The 12,722-nt window shown below is 40.7% G+C and overlaps 1 protein-coding gene across 5 annotated transcripts in view; it reads right to left on the reverse strand.

The window, feature by feature from the left end:
* The window catches only part of PKN1 (protein kinase N1), an 82,967-nt gene that overhangs the window by 23,463 nt on the left and 46,782 nt on the right, over positions 1–12,722 (reverse strand). For 3 of the 5 annotated variants that reach the window (XM_072990335.2, XM_020800346.3, XM_072990336.2), the window contains exon 2: positions 5,582–5,882. In XM_072990335.2, the coding sequence (XP_072846436.2) occupies positions 5,582–5,882 (301 nt within the window). Of the gene's footprint in view, positions 1–5,581; positions 5,883–8,795; positions 8,932–12,722 lie in introns of those variants that run through there. The other 2 variants (XM_020800345.3, XM_072990337.2) reach the window with 1 other exon arrangement.

A 12,722-nucleotide genomic window follows, 5' to 3' on the forward strand; every position in this document is an offset into this window, starting at 1 on the left:
GCCTAAAACAGGCAAAGCGACCTATGCAACCTTACGCCCCACCTCAGCTCCATTACATATTTTCAAATCAACACCATCATTGCCAGAAAAGAGTAATCAAACGGCTGAGCAATTTAGAGCCATTTCTGTTGCAGTGTAGAGTTTTCTGAGCCGCTTAACAAAGTAAGACACACCAGTAGGTCTAATTTGTTTAGGAACTCATTTAATTAGTTTCAAAACTGCTTCACCGACTTCCTCCTCATTTCAAAGTGCAGCTTTTTAATTTTCAAAGGCCTACACGGCTTGGAATCTAGGCACCCTAAAAATCATATGCTTTCACATGATCTGGCCTAAATTTTACCATTGTGAAAAGCTCTCCTCCAATGCTACCAACAAGGGTGCCCCAATTCTAGAATGTTCTTCTCAGAGTCAATCACTTTGTGCCCAGTTTAACTAGGTTGTTTTTTTGTTTTTGTTTTTTTTAAGTAGCCAGGCTTATAGTGCTCACTACAATGTGACACTTGTGATATATCCTCCGTTCTGACGATTCCTTTAGGGTTGTATTTTTTAAATACTGTTGTAAGTGGTATTGTTGTTATTTTGATCAGTGTGTCCATCCCAGAAGAGCCAGCCTGTGTGGACTTGGGCAAGCTGTACAGTCTCAGGCCACCCCTGAAGAAGGGAATAGTAAACCACTTCTGAGTATTCAATACTTGGAAAATCCTGTAAAGGGTTGCCATAAGTCAGAATTAACTTGACGACACACAGCTATTATTCTACTTGCTTCATCTATAGGCCATCACCAACATCCTGACAGAAAACAAATACTATGTACTATAGGCAAGCTGCATATGATTAAAATGCACAGCCAGACTCACTAAAGGAATTACTGCATGATTCACTTGAAACTGAATAAGATACGAGAAACCAGAAGTCTTAAAGCACCCTTTAGACTAACTAATTTTTGTTTTTCCTAAGCTTTTTTTGTGCCTAATTACACTCAGATGGAGGGAGTGGCAGTGTCTCTAGAGTGCTTTTAAAACAATGGGCAGGATCCATCAAGATCGAGCAGGATTCCTCCTGAAGAGGTATTTAAGATCCAATGTGAGGAACCTCATTAAGTTTTTGGAATATTATGAAGCACACCCAGCTAAACAGATGGCAATTCTTTTCATCAATGCAGAGAAAGCATTAATAATGTAAATTGGAATTTCATGATATTACAATTAGAAGAAATGCGGACAGGTCAGAATTTCACAGAAATAATAAAGATTATCAATTCCAAACAGATAGCAAAGATAAGAATTAATGGAGAATTTACACAAGAAATAGAAATACAGAAAGGAACATGACACGGCTGCCCATTATCACTATTACTTTTTAAATGGTAATTGAAGTATTAATGCAGCAGATACGAATATCAGATAAAATTAAATAACTCAAAATACGAGGAGAAATATTCAAGGTTCAGGCCTTTGCAGATGACTTGCTCATAGTAGTTGAAAATCCCAAGGAATCAATAGAAGCTCTAATGGTGGAATTAAAAGAATTTGGTGAAATGGCAGTGTTAAAAATAAACCACAAGAATTACAAAATATCTGTCTGAATTTGATTTTCCCTCTTGCACACTGTCTATATTTCTTTATGATATGTGGAACTATTTCTAGAAGAGAATGTATAGAATTACTATGAAAAATATTGATTTGTAATGTGTCCATTCAAATCCACCCCCTCCGAGGGTACCCCTACCCCAGCTGCCCCTTACCCTACCCTACACCTTTATAAAGAGAAAAATAAAAAAAAAATGGGGAAAAACCGATGGGCAGGGAAAGTGTGTCAGGTGTGTTGGTCTTGGCTGAAAAAGAACTTTAACAGAGAATAGGTGGTGATTTCCTTATCTGTTCAATCTCTTTGCAGAACATATACGGAAAGCAAGGCTAGATTAAGAGGAAGAAGGAGTGAAAACTGGTGAAGCCACATCAATAATTTAAGATATGTAGATGCTACCACCTTCTTACTGGCAGAAAGAAGCACTGACTTGAAATAACTTTTGATGGAAGTGAAAAAAGAAAGTGCCAAAGCAGGAACATGGAGAAGACCAAAATCATGAGTACAGAAGAACTACACAACTTTAAAGTTGATAAGGAAGAAATTGAAATTGTTAAAAGAATTTATATGCCTTGATTCAATTATCAGATGGCGACTGCAGCCAAGAAATCAGAAGACTGACACTTTCGAGGGCAACCATGAAGGAATTAGAAAAGATCAAGTGTGAGAATGTGTCACTGGAGACCAAGTTTAAGATCCTTCACATTATTGTACAGTATTCCTGATCACTACGTACAGGTGTGAAAGCTGGACAGTAAAGAAAGCTAAACAAAAAATAATAATTTGTCTGAAATATGATGCAGGAGGAGGCCCTGTGTGGATACCTTAGACTGCCAGAAAGATGAACAAGTGAATGAAGTCTGAATGACCTCTGGAGGCAAAAATAACAAAACAGAGGTTGCCACATTGGGGCACACTCTGAGAAGGCAAGACTCTTTGAAAAAGACAATAATGCTAGGAAAATTTGAAGGCAGCAGGAAAAGAGGGAGACCAAATAAGAGATGGACTGACAACATAAAGGAAGCCAGAGCCTTGAGTTCCCAATGGCAGGGTTATTGAGGACAGGACATTTTGCAGATCACTCATTCATAGGGTTGCCATAATTTGAAGGTGACCGGATTAACTGTAACAACAGTGACACAGGAAACCATTGCCTTGTTAAGGCCTAGAGAGAACTTGCTGAATTTCTTGGTGTATTTCTACTGTGGCCTCCTTTTGGAACATGACCCTTTTAAGGAATGAAATTCTGAGCTCAAAGAGTGTCTAGGAAGGGTCAAACGTCAGCCCACTGGTTTTTTTGGTACTTCTATTTCTGATGTCATTTACTGCCTCACATAAAATGTTATCTGTTACATAGAGGGCAAAAGGGCAAAAAAAATTGCTTATCAGAAATAGGCAACAACCTAATACAGGCCTGGTCTAACCTACGAAAGAGTCATATTCATTTAGGATGAGCAAAGGACAACAACCTTTTTCTAGAGAAGACTACTGCTAGGCTAGGAGACTGTTGTTGAAAGACACGGGCCTACAGATTTCTTATTTCTAAAGAGCTGGAGGTAACATACAAATCCTGAGACTGCACTAGGCCAGGGCAAGGTTGCAACACTCCATTAGTGTTTTCTTTATTTTTAATTTTCTGACACAAAGAAACAACTATGAGATTGGGAGTCTGTTCTTGGGAAAGGCTGATGGTACTCCTTGCTGTGCAAGGAAGTGTAAAAAAGGCAGCCAGCTGGAATGAATCCCTGAAGAAAAAGAACAGCTCACATCTGTTAAGCCAGGGCAGCCCTGAGTAAATCCTAGTTTTTCAAAACGGTTGTGTAAAGTGAATTATCTGCAGTGCTGTATGTAACACCACAGACTTCATTTGATGTGGGCAGAACTAAACACTTGCCCGTCCAGAATTCTATCACACCAACTGTTGTGGCCAGAACTAGACCCCAAAGGTTAGGGCAATGGCTCTGTCGAGAGGTGGCAACATTTTCCAGGCAGAATTGTTTCTTGGCTATCCTTGAAGGGAGTTCTGTCTCCAAAAACCAAACTGTTTCTTACAGATTTGTTTTCCCCAGGGAAGAAGAATGGCCACGTCCACGGCCCACACACTCCCAAGTCCAATTGTTTACTGTGCAGGCTTTCCTCCCCCCCCCCCCTTTTGTGGCTTATCCTTTAGAGTGGTGTCTGGTATAGCAGCAACCACTTCCTCCTTTGCATTCACAGGCAACTGTTTCTGCATATGGTGCAGCGCCAGTTTTGTGCAGCACGCTAGCCTGAATTGGAAGGGCTGCCTAACCACTCTAGAGCACACAGACGTTGCAGAGGATGGACTGGAACAAAGCAGATGTGTATGTGTGCGCCATGTGGCTCTGCTTCTCCAGTATGTCAGATTCTTCCTGCTGCTGCTTATTTCATTGGTTAAACATCCACCAGGTCAGGCCAACTATCATTTTACTGGCTCTGTTCCACCAGTACTTCTGTTTACAATGAGAGATCGATATGGCTGGCATTAATTAGGGAAAAGGGCTGGAAACAGAAAGTTGGGGAGGAGCACTAAAAGAAGCTCTGCAGTTCTGCCCAGGTATAAAGTTTCATCTGCTATATACAAAGGCTCCCGCAGAATAGGGTGTGGATCTGTAGGAACAGCTTTTAAACAAACAGTGACTGGCAGCTAAATACAGTTATTTCATACCTGTAAATCTTTCAGTTCTATTCCTAATGTGATCAACACTTAGGAACTCAAGATCATTGTGGTTTGGAGATGATGTGGTTTTGGTATTCCCTGCAGCAATATCTTAATTGTACTGTATTCAAGACAGATTTTCTTTCTGTATGCCTAAAAATACAAACATGCACACACACACACTCTCTCTCTCTCTCTCTCTACTCTGATGCAATCTTGTCCAATAATATAACTTCTATCATACTGCCATGCTCCGTTTTTATTTTTCTACGCTTTTAATTGTATTTATTATATTAATATTTTATCTTCACCTCATTTTGTGATTTTTGATTTGCTATTTTGTTACTCTGTTTTTTGTTGTTTGCTGTAAACCGCCCAGGGTGGCCTTGGCTGCCAGATGGGCGGTAAATAAATAAATAAATAAATAAATAAATAAATAAATAAATAAATAAATAAATAAATAAATAAATAAATAAATAAATAAATAAATAATGCCTTTGGGAGGCACACAGATGCCATCAGTGTTATATAAGGGGAAATTTCTAAATCTATTTATGTGCAATTTTTGCCAAATAAAGCATTGTTTAAAAAATAGTTCCATCAGATAAACAACAAGCACAAATACTGTCATTATAAGTCCAATTGGCTAAAAGGAAAGAACAGGAACACCCACCCCACCCCACCCTGAGAACAAAATATTGTAACACCTGTGTCTGAGGGAGCAGATTTCGACCCAAGAAAGATCATACTAAAACAAATAGGTTAGTATTTAAGGTGTTAAAGTATTTTGTCCTTTAGTGTGTGGTCTTTTTTTGGGGAGGGGGAGAATCAAAGAATTTTAAAAATTGTATTCGCGAAGACTTTCACAGCCAGGATCTACTGGTTGTTGTGGGTTTTTCGGGCTCTTTGGCCGTGTTCTGAAGGTTGTTCTTCCTAACGCTATGCCAGTCTCTGTGGCCGGCATCTTCAGAGGGCAGGGGTAGCACTCTGTGCTCTGTTCACCCCCACAGAGTTCTGACTCCAGTCCTCTGAAGATGCCAGCCACAGAGACTGGCGAAACATTAAGAAGAACAACCTTCAGAACACGGCCAAAGAGCCCGAAAAACCCACAACAACCAATTAAAAAATTATTATACCAGAAAGAGATTTAAAACATCTAGCTTGTGCATCTTGCTCTCGATTCCCCCCCTTTTGTGCCTTGAATCTCTGCTTGCTTTTTGCTTCCACGCAGTATCTGATTCTTGACTTCCTGACCCTTGACTTCCCAGTGTGGTCCCCCCCCCATGCACCCTGAACATTGACATTGCACACACTCACCCCCCAGCTCTTCAGGGTCTTTGACGACAATATGTGCATTGAGATCTTGCAGTTGGTGGTGCAGTGCCTCCAGCTTGCGGTTGGAGCTCTTGAGCAAGTTCTCCACATTGGAAAGATTCTTGCGATCTGTGGTGGCCTTGCGTAAATTCTCTGCTCCCTCCTTTATCTTCAGTTCTTTGCGGATCTCACGCTTAATCTTTTCCTTTTCTTCATCCAATTTCTGCTGCACACTGGTGTCTGAGAAATCTGAGCTCTGATCCAAACCCAGCTGCTCCAGCACTGACCAGTTGCCTGGATCACTCTGTAAAAGACGAGGGGAAACAGGTCAAAATATGAGGCTAGGTATTAAGCACAATTAACACTTAGTACAGAATAACTGTAAATGGAAGGTTAGTTGAAAACAGAAGCAAAATTTATCCTCCTTTCCTTGTGCCTTCACTGGAAGATGAATAGATGTTTATAGTAGCTGAGCACAACGTTCACACATACAATGCTAAATGTAATGTTATGCATGTAATACATAGTACTCTATAACATTAGATCTGAAACAGGATGTTATGTTAAAAGATTATTTTCTCTATTAGAACCATAGGAGAAAGAACTTGAGATCTGAAAGTCAGCTTCTTCAAATACATGTACATATAATATGCATGCATATACGGGGGTAGTGGTGGTGATGCATATTATGACCCACTTTTCGATGCAAAAAGCTTAACCAAACCCATTCCTGCAGCCATACTTAGGGACAAGTTAGTCATCACAGGCACTCAATTGCAGTAGAGGATTATCCAGCACCAGTATCACACAGGTGGTCCTTTTTTATACTCCTGACCACCAAAGCTCTGCAATTTATTCATATCTCAGATTATGAACAAATATGATTATCAACCAAGCAATGTGACAATTTCCATTCCAGCTCATGGAGAAACATTGTTTTGCAGAGTTACCAGGAGCCCTTGCTTCTGGATGTTGTGCACACTTACAGGCTAGTCACTTACTATCCTTGCATATGTACAGAAAATCAGAAGTCTGTCTCCTCTTCAAAAGAGATGTAACTCTGCTATACAGGTGTGCTGGATCATGCTCCTCAACTGTTTTAAGCTGCTAACTAGATGTAAATCTGTGTATTTTAATTGCAATTAGTTAGTGTGTTAGAAATTTCTACAGAAATCTACAGTTCTGTCCTTGCTGGCAAAGCTCTCAGTTGTAGCCATCACTCCACCACACCCTTACTGCCACTGCCTTTAAGTGTTAGATCCACAAAGCAGACATTTCTTTTGGGAAAGGCAGGAGGAGCATGCTATGTTAGGCACTGCTGCCCAAAGTAGCCCCTTGCACCTTCAGGCCATAACATTCAACATTTCCTCCTCCCCATCTTTCCTAAGCTGACGGCTAGATGAGGTAAGGGCCCAAATTGCTGATTGTCTCTCCCAAAGATGTTCCTTGTCCTTCCTTTTCTGTCCTAAGGCAGCCCAGGGCATAGGAAATAAGGTTGCCAGTTTGACCCTGCATGAGTGCAATTTAGTGGGTGCCTTGGCCAGAAACCCACCAAACCCTTCTCTCATCTTCCTTCCAACTTCAGAAATGGCCAGGATTTTTGCACAACTATGCCCATGATCCCACCCACCTCTGCATCTCTGAAGTTGGGGGAAAGGACTGCATTAGCTACTTGCCATGCTCACTGAAGTGTTACGCTCATCATATTTAGAGAGTTTATTAAACTCTGTACATGTTCATTCCAATTTGTGACTATTTAGCACAGGTATTTTTAATCACGTGGCATTTAAAAAAGTGATTTAAATCAATTGCTCATACTGCTTTAATTTAATATTAATAATCTTGGCCAAAGGCAAGCCACAATTTTCTCATCCTCACTTTGCAGGAATGTTGTATGACATTTTTTGTAAAATACTTTAAACACTCTTGAGTGTGAAAATGTAAGGTATTATTTAATGTTCTCACATTGCCAGTCATTTAATAGTATTTAAAAGATGTCAAGAATGGAGAAGAGAAGATGACATTAAAATGCAGCATTTCTGCCACTAGACAAGAAATGGTAGTTTATCAATCACTCCTCCTGTTTCCAACAAACATAATGCTGTCTTAGACCCAGGCATATTGTCTGCATACACCTAGAACTACAAAACTTCCTGCTTCTTACATTTCACATAAGGGTAACATATGACATGTGTGGGTGCCCAAGTTATTGCTGTGTTTCCTACCATCACTCAGTTGACGGAGTATTGTACAGAGCACAATTACAGCAGGAACATATAGGCGAGTTAATAGTATTCAAAACTCTCCCACTCTGTACGCTGTACTGAAAGAATGAATCTGCTTGATTCTGTCTCTGCTCAGTAACCACCAACCAAACCACCACAGCATGCAGCCTGGCAGGCAATAGGTTGCCCACTCATGTTGTAAGCTATGAAGCCTTCTTTCTCTTTATGTCAGGGACAGATGACCTCAGTGGAGCTGATGGGCATTTTCCAAATGTGATGATAGGCTGAAGGCCATGCTTGATGAAGCTAAAAGGGCTAATTTGCGTATTTGTTCCTTATAAACTTTAAGGCCATGGTTATATACTGTAAAGGTTACTACAATGGGTTTTTGTAAATTAGGGAAAAAATTAAATTGAAAAAGCACCAATTTTCTAGTGGCAAAAATTTACAATTTACAGTGGTGCTAGAGTGTCCTCTGCACCTGTCAAGAGCACCAACGGACTTTCTGAGAATTTTTCATCAACTTTCTTTGAGGGATGCTACAGACCAGACAGGGCCTTGAATGCTGTGGTATGCAGCCTACCACCTACATATTGTCCATCCTTGATTAATATATCCACAGATAACCATTCTCTACATGTGCAAGGAAAAGAGACCATGCTTTTCCAAACTATACAAACCAGTGTACAACAGTGTAAGATGTAACATGCATTATATACAGATAATTCAACAATTCCAAAGTGACCTATTTAATGATATACTTTGTGTAAATATCCACATCTCATACTCACGTTGTAATGTTATTTTTCCTTACTTCCCATCTAGACTAGGATTCCTACCCTGCCTTTGCTATCCTATTGGCATAACAATCTACCTCCTTTAGCTACCACGGGCACAATGTCCTCCACCTCCAGTTGTTCGTTTACATTAAAGAGCGAAAGGATGTCGTTTTATTTCCCATGCTCCCAATATTTCCCTCCCAAAAGCAATACCTCCAGGTCATGCTCAGAGTTTGTGTCCGGCTCCGAAAGAGACATCCTGGACCCAGGAGAGGCACAGCAAACCAACCGTTCTGATCTGCGTGCCACTGTGTGCTGGCTACACCCTCATTTCCTGCCTGTTGATCTGAACAGCCTTTCCAGCCTGTGTGCAAACAAACCACTTCCTCACAGAGTTCCTGTATTTGCTGGCGATACCGGAAGACAGGCCAACTGAAGGGAGCAATGATGTGGCCTACGGGTCCCCCTGCTGACTTGCCACATGCGGACCCATCTCCCTTCTGAATGAACTGGGGTGGGGGGATGGGGACGCGGTTTGAAAAATCATGGAAAGGTGTAGGGTAGTACATTTCTGCCATGTAAAACAATGAAAATAGCAAGTTTTTCAAGTTCTTCAAAATGTTTATTAAATGTGGTCAAAAATCCTGTGGAGGAAAGAAAGACAGACAACTGACGACAGGGCCCAGATTTTATAGTATGCAGAAGGTGTCAAACCAAAGGTGCAATCGATTGTGCTGAGTGAAAAACAATTTTAGGATGTTTTGTTTCCAATGTATTGTAATCAAAAGGTGCTGGGGGGGTGCAGGCAAAGAGCAACAGCTATCCCCCTATTTGGAAAAATACAATAACAAGCAGTTACTCAGATGTATCTCCAAGCTCATATCAGAAAACATAGCTTCCTTGTGTAGCAGAGAAAAGTAAAGAGAAATGTGGGAGGATGCCAAAAATTAGCCACACACCCTGTACCAACAAAACAACACATGGACTCTCCACATCAGCAGAGCAGGACTGCAATCACTAGGTAATATGATTTTGGCTTTAATCTGACCCCCAATTGGTTAAATTATCACACCAATTCTCAGATGGAAGACTCAGATTTTCTGTAACACCCCCACTTCCTGGCCAAGAAGAAACATGTTGGTTTTAAAAAAAAAAGCCAGATGGCAAGGTTTGTGTACCTGCATGGCCTGTGCTTCTCTGTTTGGAGAACTGGGTTGTTACACTGAATCCACAGCCGCTTCAGCTGTAACCATAAAACAGCAACCACACCACTTTCCAATTTACAGTACAGTACATCTAAGAAAGACATGCCTGGCAAATTCGATCTTTCCAATAACTTCTGGACTTTACACCTAAGAGCAATTTTCCTGGCAAAATCCATTCTGCTATGAACTTTTGAACTTTTGATGTTTTAATCCACAAAAGCTTGTGTATCGCACGATGATTTTTAGTGGTCTATAAAGGCATCACCTATTTTTGTATTTGTATTTTATTAGTTAAGCTAGAGCAAAGATCACTAGATCACCACACATCAACGACCAAGGGTGGGAAAGGAGATCTGCATCTCAGTGGATGTAAAACAGGCCAGACAACCAGAGAAAAGTGGGAACCAGGGCTATGATTACACAGGAATAGGGCAGACTTCACTGCCTAGGCTGTGGTCTTTTACAATCCATCACCACTTTTGTACATGACATAACAGGAGAATACTATCTTTTTAGTTCTCCTTCTCTCCCAAGGACTCACAAAATTCTGCCTTCTAATTAGTTTTGGTTTTTGGTGGAATGTTTTATGCAGTATGATCACTTTAAACTCTTCTCTTCTGCTCCCTCATATGAACAAAACTGAGCCAGATAACATTTCTCAGGTTTTCTTTATCCTCAAGACACACTAACTACACTTGTAAAGTTTGTTGGTGGCAGTGGGCATTTTTTGATTCACTATAGGGGAAGCAGAAATTTCAGTCCCATATGTTTTTATGCTGTTAGAAAGCCTCAGAATGAAAAAAAACAAAAACTCACAGTATGTATTCTCGAAAGCTTTCACAGCTGGGATCTGATGGTTGTTGTGGGGTTTTTAAGCTCTTTGGCCATGTTCTGAAGGTTGTTCTTCCTGACATTTCGCCAGTCTCTGTGGCTGTATATTAATTTTTTGCTCCAAAAACGCATTAGGGCTTATTTTCAAGGGATGTCCTTTTTTATGTACAACAATCTACTGTACATTTATTCAAATACATCATGTCATCATCTTCTGGTTGCTACACAATGGTGGAGGGTGGGGTTTGACTTAACTAGGGCTTATTTTTGGGGTAGGGCTTATATTACAAGCATCCTGAAAAAATCATACTAGGGCTTATTTTCAGGTTAGGTCTTATTTTAGAGGAAACAAGTTATTGACTACAAAGGCAGCTAACAATCCCTGAGTGACTTTTCCAAAGGTACAAATCTGTTGTGTTTTTTTTAATGGTACAGCCCTGGAGGTCTATGACCAAGTTCCCCTGGAAGCAGCTGTCCCAAGGCGATATGGGAACAAACAAAGGGACCTCCATGGCACCAGTATTAAGCTCCAGTGTTAGAAAGCATGCTTGCAGCTTGGCCTTCATACAGTTGGATGTGTACATGTATTGCTGCCTCACTCTGCTTTAGTTTGAAATCAGGCCAGGTCACAGTCTAAACAACCTCAATGCTTGTTCTGGACACCTCCTGATGCAATGCAGGAAATGGAGCTGCTTGCTGACTCACCCCTACTTCCTTTAGAGCCAGAGTTGACCCTAACACAGAGCAGCAAGCTCCAAGTTACAGAGGTCAGCATCAGGGGGAGGAAACTTCACACAGTAGCACGCTGCAGGAAAGAGGACAAAGTACAGTATTTATTCATCTTCCCTTACACTGTTTCATATGCCCTAGCCAGAGAAAAAGAGACTTTATGTACATGTCTGAAAAATTCCCATGGCCCCCTACTGTGAACACAATTAATTCTATATGTAGTGGAATATGTAATCACTCCAACAGCTATGATGCATTTTTCACAAGATTTCTTAGCTATGTAGACCTCTCTGTTGTAGTTCAGGGGCTCAATGCACTAAAGATACCTGTAGAGAATTCTAAGCACTTCGCCAAAATATAAATCGCCAGATTCCTTCAAATGAAACTGTAGCAGTTAAGCTAGTATTAAACTACTACCATACAAGTCTACACGGTAGATACTGTATAGGTTTGGGTAGCAACTTTTTTCCTGAGAAAAACGTCTGCGGTCTACATTGCTTTATACACAGCCTCCTTAAGAGACAAACCCAGAAGGTCTCAGTGCCAGAAGCCATGCTGTTTTTCAATTTTGAAGAGGATGCTTTAAGTCTGGGATAGGAACTGATAGGAAGAATTAGCATTTGCATTGTGTACTGAGAGGGCAAAGAAATCCTGGGCATACAGTGGTGCCTTGAGAGACAAAAGTAATTCGTTCCACGAGTAGCGCTGTCTTGCGAAATTTTTGTCTTACGAAAAGCGGTTTCCCATAGGAATGCATTGTAATGAATTATTTTCGTCTTGCGAGGCATTGGTCTTGCAGAAAAAATCGTCTTGCGAAGCATGGCCATAGAAGAAGCCATCTTGTAAGGCACCACAGCGATTGCAAAAACCATTCGTCTTGTGGGTTTTTCGTTAAAACGCTGTACTGCAGCTAAAACTGTGCTCACGACCTGGGGTTCAAATCCCAGGTAGCCGGCTCAAGGTTGACTCAGCCTTCCATCCTTGCGAGGTCGGTAAAATGAGTACCCAGCTTGCTGGGGGGCCAATGTGTAGCCTGTATAATTAAAAAAAAATTGTAAACCGCCCGGAGAGTGCTTGTAGCGCTATGGGGCGGTATATAAGTCCAATAAATAAATAAATAAATAAATAAATATTGTTCTACTTACACCAAAAGACCCCTGTTCAGTTAAATTGTTAATGTTTCATTAGTTGATGCACCTGGTCAACTGCAAATCTCAAGATTCCATAGGATGGAGCTATGGTAGTTAAAGTGATATCAGGCTGGCATACAGTAAGTACACAGTATATATTCACTTTATGCTTTCATTCCAGTGCATGAAGCCCACATACTTTAAGGGGAATGTGCTAATCCTGCTCTCACTGTTGCTTTCAACAC

Source organism: Pogona vitticeps, chromosome 2 (assembly GCF_051106095.1).
Source record: "Pogona vitticeps strain Pit_001003342236 chromosome 2, PviZW2.1, whole genome shotgun sequence".
NCBI lineage: Eukaryota > Metazoa > Chordata > Lepidosauria > Squamata > Agamidae > Pogona > Pogona vitticeps.